General features: G+C 38.3%; 3 protein-coding genes across 4 annotated transcripts; 1 reads left to right on the forward strand and 2 right to left on the reverse strand.

The window, feature by feature from the left end:
* Positions 1-1299: 1299 nt before the first annotated feature.
* Positions 1300-6698, reverse strand: LOC121743884 (T-complex protein 1 subunit eta-like). Its single transcript, XM_042137277.1, has 14 exons — positions 6549-6698; positions 5351-5611; positions 4976-5101; positions 4673-4876; positions 4009-4178; positions 3782-3917; positions 3456-3572; positions 3080-3199; positions 2898-2996; positions 2709-2798; positions 2298-2385; positions 2057-2145; positions 1890-1964; positions 1300-1659 (listed from the first exon to the last, which is right to left on the reverse strand). Exons 1-14 carry the CDS (start codon positions 6561-6563, stop codon positions 1570-1572), a joined length of 1680 nt encoding a protein of 559 aa, XP_041993211.1. The 5' UTR covers positions 6564-6698; the 3' UTR covers positions 1300-1569.
* Positions 6699-14006: 7308 nt separating this feature from the next.
* On the forward strand, positions 14007-16175 carry LOC121743905 (photosynthetic NDH subunit of subcomplex B 3, chloroplastic-like). Of its 2 annotated transcripts, none has more exons than XM_042137294.1 (6): positions 14007-14290; positions 14454-14555; positions 14767-14820; positions 15279-15341; positions 15562-15624; positions 15896-16175. In XM_042137294.1, the coding sequence occupies exons 1-6, from the start codon at positions 14054-14056 to the stop codon at positions 15926-15928; spliced, it is 552 nt and encodes a 183-aa protein (XP_041993228.1). In that variant the 5' UTR covers positions 14007-14053; the 3' UTR covers positions 15929-16175. The 2 variants fall into 2 exon arrangements, with proteins under 2 accessions (XP_041993228.1, XP_041993234.1); XM_042137300.1 differs by having other exon boundaries at positions 14010-14239.
* A 753-nt stretch (positions 16176-16928) lies between these two features.
* LOC121743894 (serine/threonine protein phosphatase 2A 57 kDa regulatory subunit B' kappa isoform-like) lies at positions 16929-19979 on the reverse strand. Its single transcript, XM_042137283.1, has 2 exons — positions 18180-19979; positions 16929-17605 (listed from the first exon to the last, which is right to left on the reverse strand). The coding sequence occupies exons 1-2, from the start codon at positions 19299-19301 to the stop codon at positions 17267-17269; spliced, it is 1461 nt and encodes a 486-aa protein (XP_041993217.1). The 5' UTR covers positions 19302-19979; the 3' UTR covers positions 16929-17266.
* Between the last annotated feature and the right edge of the window lie 499 nt (positions 19980-20478).

The following is a 20478-nucleotide window of genomic DNA, read 5'->3' on the forward strand; positions in this document are numbered from 1 at the left end:
GTCAAGACACTTCAAACGTAATTTTTTTTATGTCCATGTCCCTTAAAACATGATGTTTCTCACTACAGGAACTAAAAAAGTGCAAACCTCATTTTCTAAGGACCAATTTTGAAGTTTAATCTAAACAAAATTTTATAAACAAAATAAAATATATGTGCTGCAAATTCTAACATAATCATGTTATATCTCCAAAATAAAACATTAGTAGTAGTATATAAAAATGAAATAATCATCATTCTAATCAAATCCAATTGAAAAACAAAAATCACAAATATTTCAATTCACGACATTTTAAAAAATTACTGATATTAATTTTTAAAGGTAATACACGGTTCAGTATAATTATTTTTTAAAAAGTTATTGTTTAAAACAATTAAAAAGTAATCTATTTAATCCCCATTAATTGTCACATGATTCATCAGGACTTCAAGAAATTGTTTGAATTTACTAGAAAAAATAAAGTAAAATAATTAATGAAATATGAATCGAAGGGTCTTAATTGTTGTATTTATGAATTCGATTGTGCAGAATTTTCAAAATTATAGAGAACTTTTACCTCCATCTAATTTGGCTTTTGTATAATAAATTTTCAGGTTTTAGCTTTTGAAGTGATATCTTGATGACTTGCAAATCATTTGATGTAAAAATTTCTTTTTTAAATGAATAGTGATTTGGATTTCCAATTTAATTTCCATAATTTTTGCTTTAGTAGGATATTAATAAAGCACTTACCTCATTAATCATTGTAATCAATTCCAACTTCAAAAAGTTCTTAATTCTGATTCTTAATTAATGATTTAATAATAAACACAAACTACTAATAATGTGGGCTCCTTAATCTATTAACACTACTTCAATTATATTTGCTTCTTCACTCTTATTTAATTATATATTAAACTCTTATCGTCCCCAAAGTGTCTATTTCTATGAATATGAAGTACTGTATTAGTTTTATATAATTGTGATGAGTAGTGACATAGGAAGTAATAGAATATGAAATTTACTGAACAAAAACAGTAACGAAATGAGACAATAAATGAAAACAAGACGAAAATGTCATAATTAAACGATTAAATTGGAGAAAGGAAAGAGTACAATTTAGAAGAGGTAAAACTAGAACAATTCACTAAATAATTTTATTTTGATTGAAAATGTTCATCGTAAAAAAATCAGAAAATCTAGCAGTTCTGGTTAAAAATTGGAGTTCACTCCAAAAATATCGGAGTTCATTGGGAGTCAACCTTACATGAATTGACAAAGTTACAAATAAATCATGATTAAATTTGAGGAACAAGAAAATGCACAAAAATTTGAATAAATGGCAATAATTTATATTCCAACGGATCTATCATCTATGTCTAATCCACTCCAAATAAATATTACAAGAAGTTCATTTGATAACACAAAAACCTCCAAACTAAAACTTCAAAGATAGAGATCAATCCGAAACTGCTAAAAGCACACTAAAAATGGAAACAAATGGAGATCGAAACAGCAGCCGCACATATTCGACAGAATACATTGAGAGCACAAAACTTCCATCCAAAGGAGGAAAACACATTCAAACACTCATCGCCTCCTCATTCCACGACCTCCGTAGCCACCTCTTCCTCGACCTCTACCTCCCATAGCAGCAGCATCTCCTTGAGCACTCTCAGACTGCAGCATAAAGAATGGCATTATGCAATGATCATATTGGAGTGAAAAATGTGTAACAAAATCAGCTAAGATAACTAGAAGCATCAATCAAGGCAGCCACCATGGATGAAATTTGAGTATACGAATCTCATCCGAGTTCTGCTACCAATTGATCAGAGTCATCAGACCTCTTCTAGGCCGTAAAATTTAGGTGCATTATGAAAAGAGATTAATCCAAATTTTCAAATTACCTTGGGGTTTTTGACAGTTTCATCAACACTTAAGACAAGGCAAGCAGCTTCAGTAGCAGCGTTTATGGCATTTATCTGTGGAACAAAAGTTTGGAGACGTAGTAAGTGTTACGAGTGTAATGACAAAATAACCAACAGGTCCAATTAACTAATGGAATAAGATATACCTTGACAACTGCTGGTTCCCAAACAAAGTTGGCAAATGAATCAGCAATTCCACCAGTATTAATGTCTACGCCATAAGGTGCACCCTCTCCTGTTTATAATCCATATTTCCTTAGTAAAAGGTTGGTTTTACACTGGAGAAAGATGCTAGACATCTTCGCATTAGAACTAATCATCTCCACTTACAAAGAACACAGCTAATAGGCCAACCACATTTAGTAATACTCAACAAAGAGAGCTAACCAGATGGAAGGGCATGCTTTTGTCTCAGTTTGTTCAGCACATCAGTTGCATCAAAACCAGCATTGTCACACAGTTGTCGTGGGATTACCTGTAACGTGGCGGCAAACACTGAATCCGATAGCACAGAGGACAAAATAGTGGAAAATGGTAATTAAGGAGGTTGCAATCTACACATGATAGTTTGAATTGAGATATATAGATGCTGATACCAGCTCTTCTTTATATTCAAGCTTCTTTTTTTTTCAATTAGCATTCCACAAGAAATAGTAAAAATATCAAACTGTTTAGTTTCAATTATCTCTATCATAAGAGAAGCATATGTTTGGCCATATCTTTACCTCTCATGCATTTCAATTCGAGAATATGAAAATATGGCTCCAAATCATTGAACATACTTCCTAGTAAAATTACCTCAAGGGCTTTCGCGTAGGAGTTTATAAAGAGCTGTGACTTCCCAGCAATGGTGCGTGCATGCTGCCTCAAGTATCTGCTAATCTCCATCTGCAGATGCAAATAAAAGATAAGAATTGCAACTATGGTGCATGCTGCCTCAAGTATCTTCAAACGTAAGCATTGCCCAAAGCAGAAGATAGATCGTACATCAATAGCACCACCACCAGCAACTACAGTTGAGTTCTTCAGAGCCCTTCTGACAATCATTATCGCATCATGTAAACTCCGCTCTGCCTCCTCAATAAACTAAAGTCATCAAAAAGAAAGTGATCAGAGGCGAGTCTAGATAAACAACAGTCAGGAGAGCATGAAGATGATAAAGACCGAACCTGATCTGCACCACCACGAAGAACAATTGTGGCAGTCCGACCAGAGGGGCATCCACTAAATATATTAAACCGCTCATTTCCAACTTGCTTCTCTTCAAATACGTCACATGTACCAAGGACCTTTCATATAAACGAGTGGAGAAAACCAAGGATTCAGCAGGGAGAAATTAACAGTTTATTTCTATAACACAAGGTAATAACATATACACTGTATTAATGTGTCAATTATAAAATAAAACTTTAAAACTGAGTCTGAGAGGCGTCAAGGGTATCACAATTGTTTTAGTATTATTATACTGGTATTATTATTATTATTATTATTATTATTATTATTATTATCAAGGCAGGAAAAAGGAGAAAAAAGGAAAGAGTATACCTCATCAATAATGTTGTTCACAGTTGTCTGAACAGTTCCACCAGCAGCTGCTGCAACCCGATGCAGATCTTCCTCTGCAACACGGCCAGCACAAAAGATATCGCGGTCTGCAAAATACTGCACATAGATAATAAATTTACAATGTTAACCAAAAGCCATCTTAAGCCTTTCATGACTAACATTTACAGCCGCACTATTCTTGAATGAATTGGCAAGTAAAATCCGTATGTTCAACTTTAGTAAATTTAACCCTAATATGGACTACGTGCTATGAATTCCTCACAATGACCATGCTTATTTTCTATAAATATTTAAAAATCTAGTACCTGAGTTGCCAGATCACCAATAGCAAGCCGGGAGAGGACGACTTTGGCTCCACTCTTCACACATTTATCCAATTTGTCATAAATAATATTCCATTCAGCATCTACAATTGATTGGTACTGCAACGGATCCGACAACCTATCACAACACCCACAATAAGAAATCTAGGGATAGTGGGAAGCCATTTTGCAAGGCATGAGGCAGATCCAAAAAGGTAGAACATTCACACCTGATCTCTGCATTTTCTTTCTCTGATTTGAGCTCTAGTTCAATGTTAAGCAGAAGTATCTTGGGATTTAGAAACTTTTTTGGTTGCTGCTCAAACCCAGCATATGAGAATGTCTTTTTGAAAGCAACACCGTTCACAAGAAAAGAATCCCTCATGGTACCTCCAGGAACCTATAAAAGTAAATTAGCATGAAACTGCTATCCGACGATCAGCAATCCAAGAGGATATTAAGGATAAAGGCAAATGATAAATCAGCAACAACTCCATTCAACTATAACATTGCATGTAAAATGCTAACAGTGGCAACACCACAACATAAAGAATAGTCTTAGACTCTTAGTATTCACAACCATTCTAATGTCCAGATACTAGATAGTGCTTCAACTAAGAAATGTCCATAACATCATCAACCCCAGTCAACTTCAAGATAATACGTTAAGATGCTAAACATGGTTCCTGTCATTCAAAACACTGAAACCCAAACATTCTAAAATAATTTGTGAAACTTCCATAGACTCAGTTTACAGAGTCAAAGAATAAAGCTAGAAGACACAACACATAACTGTGTTGCATAAGCAAACAGCAGGAGACCAAAATAATGGCAGGCTCTAATAAACAGGCATGAGAATAAATAGGTATCAAAGTAAATTTTAAATTCATGCACCTTTTTCATCCCAATCATGTTTAACCTATCTTCAAGCCCAATAGCAAGGACAGCATCAACAACCATAGTTGCAAAAAACTCCTTTTCGCCACCAATAAGCTTCGAAGATAGAGTTGTAGCAGCACATTTTGCCAGTAAACTTTTCTTTTCTTCCAAGCTTTTACCTTCTATGCTAACAGCTAACTCTTTAATCTTCTCAATAGCCTAGAAGAGTAAAAGAAACGCAGGACATTCAAGTGGCTTTGATGTGAGACCTATAACCCTAATTTGAACAGACAAAACAAAAGTAGCCTCAAGTCTTACCAATGAAGAGGCTGAGCGATAACTTCTTATAAGGTTTTGAGGATGAACTCCATCTTCAATAAAAGGCTTTGCTTCCTTTAGGAACTCTCCTGCAAGCAGAACTACTGTTGTGGTTCCATCACCAACCTGAGAAACAAATAAATAGAATAACAATAGACTTTAGCTGGCCAGTTTACTATAGAGGAGTACTGGAACAAAATTAGTTTAAACAAATGCAGCAGCATGTGGTAATTTGAAATAAAATCAGTTACATAAGTAATGTTATTCAACTTATCTTGAATGGATGTCAATGAAAGTACACTGGAAGTTAAAAGTTAAATAAAAAATAGGAGAAAGGAAAAGTAACTGGCAGCAAAATTATAATGAAAATATTACCTCGGAATCTTGGGATTTCGCAATGTCAACAAGGATCTTGGCAGCAGGATGAACAATGTCGAGAAGCTTCATTATGGTGGCGCCATCATTAGAGATGGTGGTATTCCCCTTGTCATCATGTATCAATTTGTCCATTCCCCTTGGGCCAAGAGTAGTTCGCACAACATCAGACACAGCCACGCAAGCATTTATGTTGCTTATTAATTGCGGTTTGCCTTGGGATGTATCAGTGCCTTCCTTGAGCAGTATAATTTGGGGTTGCTGTTGTTTTATCACCACATATAGCAGATTTTAGTGCAAAGAAAATATTGCATTCATACAAGACTTAAAATACCAACAGATCATGCACAATTGGTTCAGGGAGTGCACTTGAGGAAAAAAGATACAAACGGGCAGGGAAATTACGCGCAGTTGCACAAATCATTTACCTGCGCTAATCCTTTGTTAGCCTCAGCAGAAATGTACTAAATTCACAAACTCTCCCACATAGCTCTTACATTTTCTAAGTAATTTGTTTAAGGCTTTATACATTGATCATCTTAATGCAAAAAGTTAACTTGGCAAAGCATGTTTGTATGGCTATATACTGTCTTCAAAGTTCAAACAACTAATACATTTGGTGATACATCCCCAAGTGTAGTTTTATAGTTATGTAGTAGGAGATGTAGCACCCAATGTATTAGGTGATCTCATCAATTGCACTTCTCATTCATGTAGCCACCTAAACTTTCAGGTTCACTCCAAGGCTTTCTCAACAGAGGTATGAGCTGGTACACTAGCAAGATCTGGGAATTGAACCCTCCCTCAACACTACTTGGGATGCCAGTGATACGAACTAAAACAAAAAACGAAAAAAGCAGCAGTGGCAAAACACAATTGAGGCTCGGTCAATTCCTTCTGGAGACAGATATTGCACTATGTTCATTGCTTGTAGCTGAATAAAACAACGGCCATTGAGTAAGTAAATGACACAGTTATGCAGACGAAGGTGAGTAATTAAGTATCCGAGTAACATTTTCTCTGTCGCAAAACGAAATCTAACATCCAAAAAGTCGAAAATCAGCAAAAATCCAAACAAAGGGAGCGTTGATGCACTAATCGCGAAGCGCGAAGAAGCATAAATCTAGAAAGAGTGAACTTTTACATCCAGAAACATAAAACGGCATCACATAGAGAAAGAATAACAGATCGAGCTCACCATCATAGATGCCATTGTGAATATATTTGAGTTACTGTGTGAAGATTATCGTTGCTTTTGTAGAGCGAGAAGTTGGAGCGCTAGGGTTTAATGGCGAGGGGTTTCAAAGGAGTTGTTTATTTACTTTGAAAAATAAGTGTGTTTCTACAGCTTCACTTTGTTAATGAGGTAATCATATATTTATCTTCGCATTTCATTTATGTCACTGAATCAATGTTGTTACTAAAATTGTTCCTTTTTTTTCCAATATTTACATTTTATCTTATTTTAAAATAACTCATTCTCCCCTTTCCCGACGAACTCATAAGATTTGTTTTTTATTTCTTATACAATGTATCTATTACGACTTAGAGCTTTAGCAATGGGGCGCCCTAAGAGACGCCCTAAAGCCCGCTCTATGCACCGTCATGTCAGCATTTTATCTTCTTACCCTTCCACCTGCAGTGGAGCGCCCTATAAGCCGTCCTAAAGGTCGTCCTAAGCATTTTCTTTATTTGAATATTTAAATAACTACAAAAATTGAAAAAAAACATTCATTTCATTTAAAATTAATACATCAATATGAATTTAAAAAAATATGCATTCTCAACGACGGCGGTTACGGGCCCAAACTTCTTCAACCATGTTGTTCATGAGCTGAGCATGGTCTTGTTGGTTGCGCATTGAGGCATGTCTAGACATAACCTCATTGAAGCCCGTCGGTAATCCTAGAGCGTGGGGCGCGGTCACCGTGATGGAGCTAGATCCACCTTCGTCATCGACCCAATCGGTGACGCTTCCACCTTCGTGTTCGACTATCATGTTGTGCAAGATTATGCACGCATACATGACATCGGCGATGACTTCCTTGAACCAGAGACGCGTCGACCCTTTCACTATTGCCCACCATGATTGGAGCACACCAAATGCCCGCTCCACATCCTTCTGCACGCCTCCTGCTTTTGCGCAAATAAAACTCTCTTCTCACCCATTGGGCAGCTGCTCGTCTTCAGAAAAACAGGCCACCTAGGGTATATGTCATCGGTCAAGTAGTACCCCATGTGATATTGGCGCATGTTGGCAGTGAACTCGATGGCCGGGCCGTTGCCATTGCATTGCTCGGTGAAGAGGGTGGATGAGTTGAGGACTTTGATGTTGTTATTCGACCCCGCTACACAGAAGTAAGCATGTCAGATCCAGAGTCGATAGTCAGCGACGACTTTGAGGATCATCGTCGGGTGGCTGCCATTGTATCCACTAGTAAATTGGTCTCTCCACGCCCTTGGACAATTCTTCCACTCCCATTGCATACAGTCGATGCTCCCTAGCATCCCAGGAAAGCCGTGCGTCGTCTCGTGCATCTTCATCAGGCCCTGGCAATCCACAGCAGTCGGCTTTCGCAAATATGTGTCGTTGTAAGCCTCCACAACTCCCCTACAAAATCACTTCTGGCACTCGCGGCCAGTTGTTTCCCCGACGTGAAGGTACTCGTCGAACATGCCCGCCGTGGCGCCGTAGGTCAACTGCCGGAGTGCAACCGTGCACTTCTGCAACGGCGTAAGTCCGGGTCTACCGAGGCCATCTTCTCGATACTGAAAGTATTCATCACGTGACTCCAACATCTGGACAATGCTGAGAAAAAAGATAACGATGCATTCTAAACCGGCGGTGAAAAATAGTCGGTCCCCACCGTGGTTGCTCGGCAAAATAGTCAGCAAATAGACGTTCGTGAGCTACGGCGTGTTCGCGGCGGACAAATGTCCGACGTTAATAGGCTTTGGGATCTGCTCCGTCGCCGCCGCCTCCTTCTCCTCGCGCTGCATTTCGGCTAAGCAATCCGCCATTGCGTCATTGAAGGCATCGAATAAGGCTCGCGTCAAGGTTCGACTAACTCCCTCCGAGGTACTCCACAATGAGCGGACGATGGGGCAGACGATGCCCTATCGTCCGTGATCTATAGGGCGCGGACGATGCATCGGGCATCGTCCGCGGACCCACAGTGGGCGGACGATGGCGCGCCCGAGGCATCGGACGGCCTATCGTCCGCCCCATTGCGGATGCTCTTAATCAAACTGATTTTTTAATTTAATTTAAATATAAAATTCATTAAAAGCAAGCACATTTATCATTAGGCTAAGCATGATTTTGTAATTAAATGATTAAATCCGATAAATTTATACACAACGTAATAAATAAAATTCCTTTATTTTATTAAAAAACAGTTTTTATAAATATAATTAATTTTTTTATAATATTTGATATTTTAAATAAAATAAAATAATGTTCGTGGACATCACGTCGAACACTATTGATCGCAAATGAACTTTTTATTAGAACTATAACATTAATACAAGTATACGGAGTACTATTCTAGTATAGCTAAGAAAGCACGAGCATATAGGTTGGGAAGGCATTGCAAATGAGAATTAATTGTTTGGACGAATTGATAGATTATTTAGATTTAAGTGTTCTGATATAAGCCAATGTAGGAATTGTTTATCAGAACCCAAAACAATGAAATTTGAAAAAAAAAAGACTATGAAAATGAGAATAACGAGGGAATTTGGAAGAAAAATGTGAAGAAATTGAAGGAGATGGTGATTTTGAGGTGTGAATAAAGTGGGAGAGGAGTGGGATATTTATAGAACGTGGTAAGATAAAAAAAATTCAGAAAGTATTGCTATCAAACTTTAAAAACGAGAATAGTTGAAAATAAAAAATTTTAAATAAAAAATAAAAACTAATATATGCTCCATTAATTTTTTCAACCCATTTTCTATTACGTTTCTTAAAACTCATGTCGGATCAAAGTGAGACACATATTCGGGGAAGGAGGAAATACTAAGAGAATCCGCAGCGGTGCTCTTCCGCAAGACCAGGTGTCGTGCCGACGGCACGGCAAGAGCCGTGCTCGCCGCTGCCCTCTTGCTGACGACACGGGCGTGCTCTTGCAGAAAAGCAGGCGACGTGGCGGCTTCTGGTTGGGCGGTGACGCCCAATTGCCCTCATGCGCGATTGGACTCATTTTTATTCCATTAAATTCATAAAAAATCCAAAATAATTTGAAAAGTTTTAAAAAAATCGAATTCCCAAAAATATAGCCATTTTTCAACCGTTTTTTTTCAATTTTTTTATTTTTAAAAAAAAATTATCCCAAAATCATTTATAAATACCCAACATTCATCAGCCATTTTTTACATCAAATTATCTCTCACTCATATTTCTCTCATATCTTTTCATACAATTCACCTTCACCTTCCTCTCACACTCAAACAATCTCTCTAAATTCGGCCACGAGTAGTGGGTTTCTTTAATTTTACGAATTTAATTATTTAATTATTAATTTTTAGGATTTTAATTATGTAATTTTTAATTTTTAGTAATTTGTAATAGTATTTCGGGTATTTTGAATGCATTTTAATATTGTGAAAATGTTTTTAGTAATTGAAGTATTTAAATTGAATAATAGAATGGCGAGACCCTTGAATAGTGTAAGAGTATTCTCTTGCGGAAGAGCAATGAATTAAAAATGAATGAAGGTGGATGAGGATGTTCTAACAAAGTAGTAGCTACAATCCATTAACTTTTTCCAATACTTTCATTTATATTTTTAAAACTCGTGTTAAATATTGTAAAACTTTAAATGGTGAAAGGATGGAGTGAATATTGGTGATTCAAAACTCTATATCACCAATACCTATATTGCAAGTATAATTTCTTTAAAAGTACATGTCTTCCATTAACTTAGCAAAAATATTTACACATGAATATAGTATTTAGTACTCCCTCGGTGTCACGCCCGCATTTTCTAAGGATAGAAAACACAGTTGATCGCGACTAGGTGAGGGTTAAAGAAGCGGGGAAGAAATGGGGAAATCAACACAACTCGACCATAGCTCAAAATGAGTTAGAATAGCTCAAATAAAATCAGAGTATCATTTCAACAATCAGCAACTAGAAATAAATATTATCTCAACAATACTTGGCAAAAGAAACAATATTCAGCGGAAGCATTCGAGAGTAGAATACTATTACGTATGAAGACATAATATATTCAGAAAATTTTATTTAGTATCTTCTTCACTTTCATGCTCAACACCCACCGCGCTCGTCACCGCTCAACCTGCACATAGGGAAAACATATGCATGGCTGAGTACTTGATGCACTCAGCGGACTCATGCCGAAACAATTTTATAAAAACAGTTATATCATGCCACCATTGAGCGACCTCAGGGTTTTAACTTGAAAAGGCCCGAGACACTAAAAATATCTCAAACACAAACTTTCAACTCATCCTCAAATCATTTCCTCATCATTTCAAAACACAACCATTTCTCCTTGATTTATTTAAGAAACTGCCCTATCTGTTCTTTAGGGTGCCGTGTAAGGGGGCCACTTTCCACGAGCACGAAGACCGGCCAACTCGTTCGATGACTCACGGTCCTCATCGTGTACACTAGTCCGAGTGGGGACGCACCCTTGCTAGGACCCAAATTCGATTAAACTCATAGTAGGGACTCACTCCCCATTAAACAATCATCAACATCAACATCAATTTCATCAACATCAACACCATAATGTGAAACGAGAATGTGGCCGCAAACTCAATCACTGGACCGGCCAACCCAAAAGACGGCTCACGATCCCCATTGGTATACACTAGCCGGAGTAGGGACTCACTCCCTAGTCAGACCCGAATTCGATTTCAATAGGTCTAGTAGGGACAACTCCCTTGTTAAACAAGCAGATAGGCATTTCTCAAAACAAAAACATGGCATGACATTCCCTTTGTAAACTTTATTTTCTTCAAAAATGTATTTGAAACACAAATCACTTTTCTGTCAAGGTCAAGCATCAATTCACATCGCATCAACAAAGCCAAGCAATTTATAATATCACACAATAAATCAACACATAGCACCGCATAACATGCGCAACAACACTTTCACTTTGATCACATATCTCGCCTCAGCATTGGAATAATTATAATAAATCAATCACACATAACATGATGCTCAAACCGATATATTAAAACGAAAGCTCTTGAAAATACTTTAGTTCGAAAGCCCACGAAATACTTAGTTAGAAAGCCCACCCCGTTCGTTTAAAGCTTTAACTTGTGTTCTATTCCGTTCTCGAGAAGCGTGCATAGAGTCACCCTTTGATTTAATGTACTCCAATCCATCTCATTTACTAAAAACAATAGGCCCATATCTATAAATTAATTCACATGGTCCATACATTTTTTTTAAAAAAAGGCCCAAAACTTCAACTTTTCTCACCTCACGTGATATCCAAGGATTTTGAAGTTTCCAAATTCTTTTCCTTCTTCTTCTTCTCTCTTCCACCTATCTTTTCGTTTCCCTCTCTTCTATCTTAACATTTAGAGGAACAAATCTCCAAATTTGAGCAGCAACTTTCTTTTCTCCCTCGCTTCTTCTCTCCGGCAAAACTCGACATTGCCGCTGCCACCGTTCTTTCTCCTCACCGTCTCTATCACAGCACCTTCGCTGCTCGTCTTGGCCGCTGATCCAGAACGTCACGCCTCGCCGTTTCTATCTCCTTCGCGCCTTCTTGTGTCGAATCCACCGCGCCTCTGTCTCCGTCATCTCCTCCCTCTCTTTCTTCCACAATTTCACATTCTCCGGCCGGCAACTTTGTCTTCATCCCGTTCCATCTCTACTCATACGCACATTACACACACCAAAAGATGCCTAATTTCAACCTTTTTCTATATATATACGCAAACCCCTTGCAGCTCACATAGTGATATTCAATGGGTGCCTTTTCATATTTGAACGGGATGATGATAGGTCACTTGATTTTCCTGTTCGTTTCTATCAACGGCGTGCCATTGGCCAACTCCTCCACTCTCGGGTGGGTTATATTTCACGGTTGCTGGAGATTCAAGACCGCGAGCCGCCATCTGTCCAAGTCACCACCGCTCACACTGAAATCACGGCGGTGAGCTCGCTGCCTCCGTCGCCTTTCGCTCTAGCTTCTCTCCGTTGCGCCGCCGTCGCCGTTGCTGGATCGTTACCGCCCCGCTGCCATCATCCTTCCGCTCTCGGAGTTCACTCGCCCCTGTCCGATCAGCCCTCCAGTCACTCCACGTTGCCGTCACTCTCTCTTCAAAAGGAAAATCCAAAAAAATTTCAGATCCCTATCTTCACATTCCTCTCTCTAGTCTACCCGTTAAATTTTTCGTGAGTTCCAACGATGCTTGGCTGATCTGATGAGTAGTAACTGTTGTATTGATTTCTCTTCTCTTCCCGTTCCCAATTCCAGAAACAAAACAAACGTATTTCTTCTCTAAATGTGCATATACATATACCACAGCTTTATTTTAGGGTTTGTTAAAGAGATTTGTTCCTATTTTTCAGCGATGCAGAAGATCATGGCCAAAAATCTAGTAACTAAAAGTTGAGGGGAGTAATCTGCGGTTTTTATTCTCTTCGGGTGATTGGGTTTCGAATGAGAATGGGCTCAAGAAAAAAAAATAAAAATAAAAATAAAAATGTGTTTTTGGTTCATAGTAAGTGGCTTCAAATTGGGCTAGGAGAGAATAATTATTTGGCACAAAAGTAAAATCCTTCTCTCGATAAAAGAAACAAAGGCAGAAATTTTCAGGTACACAAACGATGTCACTACGAGAACAAATAAAAAGGGTAGAAAAAGTCGGGGTGTTACACTCGGTCTGTAAATAGGAGTCCCATTTTGCCATTTTAATCAGTCTATGAATAGGAGTTTCAGTTCATTTTTTACCATAAATGGTGATAGAGTTCCACCTTCCACTAACTCATTCCACTCACATTTTATTTAAAACTAATATATACAATGTAACCCCTATTCCACTAACTTTTCTTAACATTTCTTAAAACTCGTGTCGTCAATAAATGAGACTCCTAATGACAGACGAATGGAGTATAAACTAAAAGTTACTACTTCCTCCATCCCATAAAATATACTCCATCCGTCCCGCCGCTAAGATGACACATTTACTAGTTGGTATGAGATTTTAGGAGTTATTGGATAATGTGATTACTTGGAGAGAGAAAGAGTGAGGGTAAGCATTAAATAACGAGAGAAAAAGAGTTGAATATTTAATAGGAGAAAGAAAAAGGTGGTTGAGTGTATTAATTTGAGATAGAAAGTTACTAAAAATAAAAATAAAAATGTGTTATCTTAATTATGACAAACTAAAAAGGAAAGTGTATCATCTTAGTTGGGATGAAGGTAGATGTTTTGAACTAGCAAAAATTTTATGAAATGTAAAAATAGGTATGAAAAAGTTAGTACGATATTTTACATAGTTTAGCATGTCACAGACTACGTGAGATAGGCGAAAATTAAAAAATATTAAGTCCTAAAATATTAAGTCATAAACTTTTTAGGATCGAGGGAGTATTATTATTTTAAATTTTTAAAATAATATCTGAAAATCTTGAATTTTTTTAGCCACAAATACTAAAATTATAAACTGGGCTGCGAAGGATAGTGATTGAATGCTTTTCTCTCATGCAGTATGGCTGCCATGAGTTTCTGCCACGTGTCACTCCGCCCACCGGAACTCTCCAGCGTCACCTCCAACCACCGCACCTCCGCCGCATTTCCTTCTACAACCAGAAGCTTTTCCGTTTCCGCCGCTGCGTTGCCGGAAACCTCCACCGCACCTTCGGAACAACCTGAGATCGAGCTAGAATTCCTTGGTGTGCGTATAACTATCTCTCTCGCTCTCATGCTGCGATCATTACGCACATCAGTTATATCTCTAAATTGAGCCGATTCACGCTAATTCATAGTCATTTCTACTTCACAAGCGTTGGATTGATGAAATTAGGAATGTGAAACCGAATTGGGGGTTTTAATGGCGATTGTCGATTTGTTTATGAATAATTTAGTAATTATTCTTCGTTGATTTGTAGCCTAAATCAGGAGATGCAGTAAACAGAGCCAAATCCATAAGTGGAGAGAAGCTGCTGAGGAACATAATGTTGGATAACAAAATTGAACTTTACGCCATTTATGTAAGCTAAATGTCTATTTTTTCTTCTCGTGTATGCTCATGGTAGCTTCATTTGATCGCTTAATCCGTTGGATTAGTGTATTTTAGGAATCAAGATATCATTGTTTATAGATAGCACGTGGAGTAGGTTTGACTGAATGGTAGAAACAGAAGGCCTCATGGTCGGCTTATTTTACTTTTTCTAACTCCAGTTAGTCTTTCTTTTACACCAGGGGAAACTAATGAATTGTGGAGGTGGTGGAAGCTGTGGAACTTGTATAGTCGAGGTAAGATGAGGAGCTTCGTGTTCTACTCTTATTGCTTATGCTTAGAGGCTTAGAGCCTTGGCATTACGCAGTTACTTAGTTGGTTAAGATGCTAGTGGTTTTGATAAGACGAACGTAATGCCATGATGACCAATGGGTGTAATTGCATAGTTCATTGCTTTGATGCACTGTGAAATTCTTAATCGATTGATAACGCGTGTCAATCAGTTTCTGGTGGTGAAAAAGAGTAGTGGGATGCGGGCATGTAAGATATGCTGAGTGTAAGTAGAAGATTCAGTTCATGAGAATAAAGCTACTTGCAAAGTTGCAATTAAACTAACGTAGTGAAAGTTATTGTCCTTGTCTATGCCAAAGGAGACCGAGAACAATTTAGATTATTGAGTATTAAATTTCCAATTAGTTGGACCTTAGATTTTACTGAAATATACTTATGAGCAAATGGTTTATCTGACCTGTAGATTATCGATGGAAAGGATCTCCTGAATGAGAGAACGAATACAGAGCTTCGATATCTCAAAAAGGCATGTGTTACCATGATCTTCTTGTTTTTACTCCCCCTCCACTTTCTAACTTCATTTGTATTGCAATATATGATCACTTAAGGGCTGTCAATTTTCTTGTGAATTATGTGAATATAGTATTATTAATGTAATATAGCAAAATATTTCCTTATTTTCAGAATTTTAGTTCTCTTTTGTCTTTTTGTTTGCATATTTGAGTCTATATTTGTATTTCTCACAGAAACCGGACTCTTGGAGGCTTGCATGTCAAACTATTGTAGGAAATAAAGAGAACTCTGGAAAGGTAATGCTGTGGCATCTTACTCCAAGTTAATTTCTCTCTTATCGTGCACTCCTTTTGTTTGAAATTTGTTGCGTGGAAAGAGATACGGAACTTACTTAGTAATAAGAATTATAAGGTGTGAATCGAGCTGGAGTAAACTTCAGTACATATCAATACATCGTCAAGAAACTGCATCTTGTTGATATTGTCAACTCAAGAATATTGTTGAAACTACTTTTATGAATTTTTCATTGTTTCGGCAGAAACTGAGCTACCTATTTGCTTGTTGCAGGTGGTTGTCCAAAGGCTGCCCCAACAGAAATGATCAAAAATATTCTGGATCCAAGCTTCTATGCTGCTTTTATCTTCATTGGAACATGGTAGATTGTCTGGAACATTTCAGGTTTGCATAGGGAACTATATTAGTTTAGTGTTGATTGTTTTCATTGGGGATATATGGTACTATAGTCACCATTGTATGGTGTATACACTAGTTCATGATTCTTATTTTACAATTTGATCTTCTATGGCATTCAAATTTATATAAAACGAACACGATTTGACGGAACTTATCTCTTATCTTATTCATTCATTTACTGATAGGGTGCTAGATTGAGATTTATGACTATCGAGGCTTAAAACCTTGTTAGTTTACCAACCAAAGAAAACCTAGTTAGAATGCATAGATCTTTTGTGACATTCGTTTCTTGAGTCTAAATAAATTAGGGCAGCAAACGTAATTGTAAGGAAATGATATGCTACATATCATATATGAGCACCGTATAAGGTATGTAGCCTATCATTTTCCCATAAATGCATATAGAGAATTTTGTCTCTAAAGTTTGCAAATTGGAATGGACTTGGTTAAGGAGTATATTGATTTGATGCATAACTACTTTCTTGGTCAAGATTGCTTATTTCGAAAGCCAAAAGCATACCATTCTAGACAAAAAAGAATAATAAATTTGATAATGGTCTTTATGCAATTATGATCGAAAATAAATAATTTTGCTTTAGCTGGCAGCCGTGGACTAAGAAAGGGAGAACACATGGGGCATTATAAACTTCCTAAGTCAAGCTCGTACTATTAAATATATACACAATATATTTTGAGCTATATACAATCTAATATCAATAAAAATACTCCTAGTCGGAATTAAAAGGTAAACAAAACATGTGGGCATTCCCTCGACAGTTTCAACGCGTAATTGCATATTTTTAACCAAAAATGAACTTGAGGACATTTATAAAATAAAATAAAATAAAATAAAATAAAATAAAATGGAAGAAAAGAAAAAGGAGATGAGATGATAGAGCAGTGGAGATAATTTCAAACATTTCTCTATATATTTTCATACAAACAGACACAAATGGCAGAGTAAGATTGTAGATTATGAAAGCTACTTTCAAAGATACAATGCCAACAATATCCAGTCTAAACCAAGAAGAAGAAGCAGAAGAGCTGACAAAAGATGTTACTTTACACTATCCACTGGAGATCACTGCCCATGCCATCTCTAAAAGCAGAAAGAAGAGATTTTGTAACACCACGATGATGCCATCTCGATCACCCAGCCCCCGCAGCCACAAGAACGACAGACTTTGCAACAGGCACCTGAGATGGAGCTGAAGAATATATTACCAGGATGTAGAGCTGGTTGGTTCAATGAGTTACCAGAACGGCAGTGTTCCTGGCCATCATCGGCTGGAGACTGGCCGTGCTCTCCAGGTGCTCCCAGACCTGCTTCCGTTTCTCGGCCAAGGAGCTCACTCTCTCTTGCTGCTCTTGGTTATTGGAGATGCAAGCTGATACTAGGGCGTTGTCCATTTCTGTCAGCATCTTTCTTGAGTTCATGGTTAGGTTTAGTACCGCCTGGTTCCAGTGGTTTTGAGCATTGGCTTCCAGAGCTGGGAATACTATCGGTAGTATAACTTGCCGATTGTGAGCAACCAGGCTAAGGATCTGGTCATTGTTCCAGAGGTAGAGAGTCCTTTCGGCTACCTGCAGCGTAAAGGAGAGAGTAAAAGTTGAGTCATTTCATTGGTATAAAAGTTAACACAAATTTTCAGAGTAGAAGTTTTCTGGCTAGACCAATCTGACAGGTCCTAATACATCTCAAGCAAAGGTTTAGCCAGAAAACTTAAAGTGGTGCGAAAGCTACCATCTTTAAGTTTCCTTATACGATCATATTTGTAGAGAATGATTTTGTTAGGAAATTGGGTCGAAACAAACTAATGTCCAGAGAGTAGACAAAGTGATAGAATTCTTTCAAATCTGTTTATGATATGATGGAGAAAATTAAGGTTTTGAAATCAGGTAACACTAATCAAGAGTAGAACTCAAGCATCATGAATCCGATAATGCTTAATATCATACAGGATAAGAAATAGTGAAATTAAATGCCTCTTCGTTGCCCATCGTAATCTTTCACTTCATCATAATTCATAAATATGGATACTTATGGCACGCCTCAAAACTACAGATCATAATTAATATTCACACAAATATCGCATGTGCCATCATAGTGAGTAAATGAAGCTAACAGATTCATAAGATCAAGAATGGAAGGATATACCTGAAAGTGGTAGCTATTTATGCAGTGCTTGATGCGACAAAACAACGGAACCATCACTTTTTGGAACTCACTCATGCTGATTACTTCAAGAATCTCCTCCACCTCGCCTAGAAACATAACCTCCTTCTGGCTATTTGTAATAGGCCAATACTTGAGCAGCCCCTGAATCAAGTGGCTAGCCAGCTTCGGCTCTTTCTCAACATACTGATTTACACAATACGAGAGCTGCTGAAAGTAAACCCCTAGTGACTTCGGCTTATGCAGGGGAATCAATGCCCTCCAGAAGAATACCTTATGTTCTTCCTTTAAAGGAAGAGCAAATCCCGTGATTACACTCCCGAAAATCTCCAATAGTTCTGCAATACCATTATGCTTCTCCACCTCAAACACGAATCTATAGAACACATTGCTTATGCACTTTCGAATAAAAGGCCTATGAATCATAAACTTCCCGTAGATTCTGTGCAGAATCGCCTTCAAACAATCCCTCTCCCGCGGATCCTCAGACTCCAACAAATCAATGATCCTAGATATGAAATCATTGTTCACATACTTCTTAGCCGCTTTGGCTTCCAAAGAAGACGAGGTCAGAAACTTGAGCAAGAACTCATATACCAGCTGCAAGTGTGACCACGCAGGATCAAACGTGGGCTCATCGTCGTTTTCATTTTCACCGGAGCTTGTGCATCTCGACCGACATTTGGGTGGGAAAACACGAAACAAATTAATGGAACACATCTTGCAAGAAGCTAAGATGGAGGGCTCTGAGAATTTCGGGGGGTTTTCGGATACAAAATCGACTAGTTCGAGCAATGTAGCTCGTTTAAGCTCCTTCTCTTGAACATTTTTAGCCGGATCAGTGAAATCAAACACAACACAGCAAAGACTCAACTTACTAATGAACAGATTCATCTTCTCTGAGTTTGAAACATCTTTAAACGCAAGCAATGGCTCGATACCCGAAATCACGCTGGCTGGGAACACCGCAGCCGAAGCCCGTTTCGTAGCAGAGCTGCCAGTGCAGGCCCGGCCCGAACCCGCATCCAAATTAGGGTTTCTGGCCGAATCTAGAGCCGATTTCTGGGATTTCCGCGGGAGCTTATTCAGAAATTGCTTCCACATTCTGGCTTTCCGAATTTCTCCACCCTCCCCCCTTTTTTTCCTTCTCAGGTGATCAAATCAAGCAAATTACACGAAGAAGATAAAAAAAGTGAAGTGAATTTCAAATATTTTCAACTTTTCAAAGATAGATAAAAATGAGGATCTGATACAGAATGCCATACGAATTATCACAAACTGTGCTGAGGCGAGATCTCCAAACAAAAAATTAGGCCTAAAAGGCGCAGCTTGAAGATCTCAGAAGTCATAAATTTCAAATCACAGCATGAAATTCAAACTAGATAGGTGCCAAAAACTGAGTTTCCAGCAATAATGCGAAGGCGTTTGTGAGTGAAGGTGGATTCACAGCATTATGCATAAATAAAAGAGAAAAACACCTAGGTTCTTCAATTAGGGATGGGGAAATGAGCGCGCATACACACACATGCAAGTTACAGTGAAAAGTTAGGGATCTTCAGGCTTCAGATGCGGAAACGATTAACAGCCATGTGTGTATGTGTAGTTGTAGAGAGAGAGAAGTGGTGCGTGCGTGCGTGTAGGTGAGGGTGTGTCAGGCTTAATTATGATAATTTGCCATTGATGGGCAGAGATTGGGGAAGAAAATGGAGAAGAGGATGAATTATGAATTCAATTATTTCAACTGAGCTTGTTTTGTTTGTTTGCTTATTCTTGTATGCAAAAGCAGCAACATCGAAATGAGAACATCAATTGCTGTTTTTGTTTTTCACTGTGTACGAATCATCACCACGGCCGAAGTAGTCAAAAGTTACTCCTTTCGGTGTTGAGATGAAATTAGGGAGTAGATTTAATTTCGAATTAGAAGGTGATTTGTTTTGTGTAGACAAACAATTCAATAAGTTATATGGTGTTTAAGAGCATCCGCAACACTGGTGGGGAAGAAGGCCGCCATCCATGCCAGCGGCGAGAACGAGGCTCGCCGCCGCGGGCACGGCGCTGCTTGATGCATCGAGCAGCGCCGTGCCAGCTAGCAGTCGACGTGGCGGCACACGACTGCTATCTGTTTCAGCGGTCGCCGACTATCATCCCGTAACTTTATGGACTCTTTGTAGCGGTCGCCACACCCTTCCTAGCGGTCGTTGGGCGTGTCTTCATTCCATGCACAATTTTCCCGGAGCGGACCGCTGCTGGCTTGGAGGTCGCTGGGCGCCGGCGGGCGCAA

This window comes from Salvia splendens, chromosome 1 (genome assembly GCF_004379255.2).
Source record: "Salvia splendens isolate huo1 chromosome 1, SspV2, whole genome shotgun sequence".
NCBI lineage: Eukaryota > Viridiplantae > Streptophyta > Magnoliopsida > Lamiales > Lamiaceae > Salvia > Salvia splendens.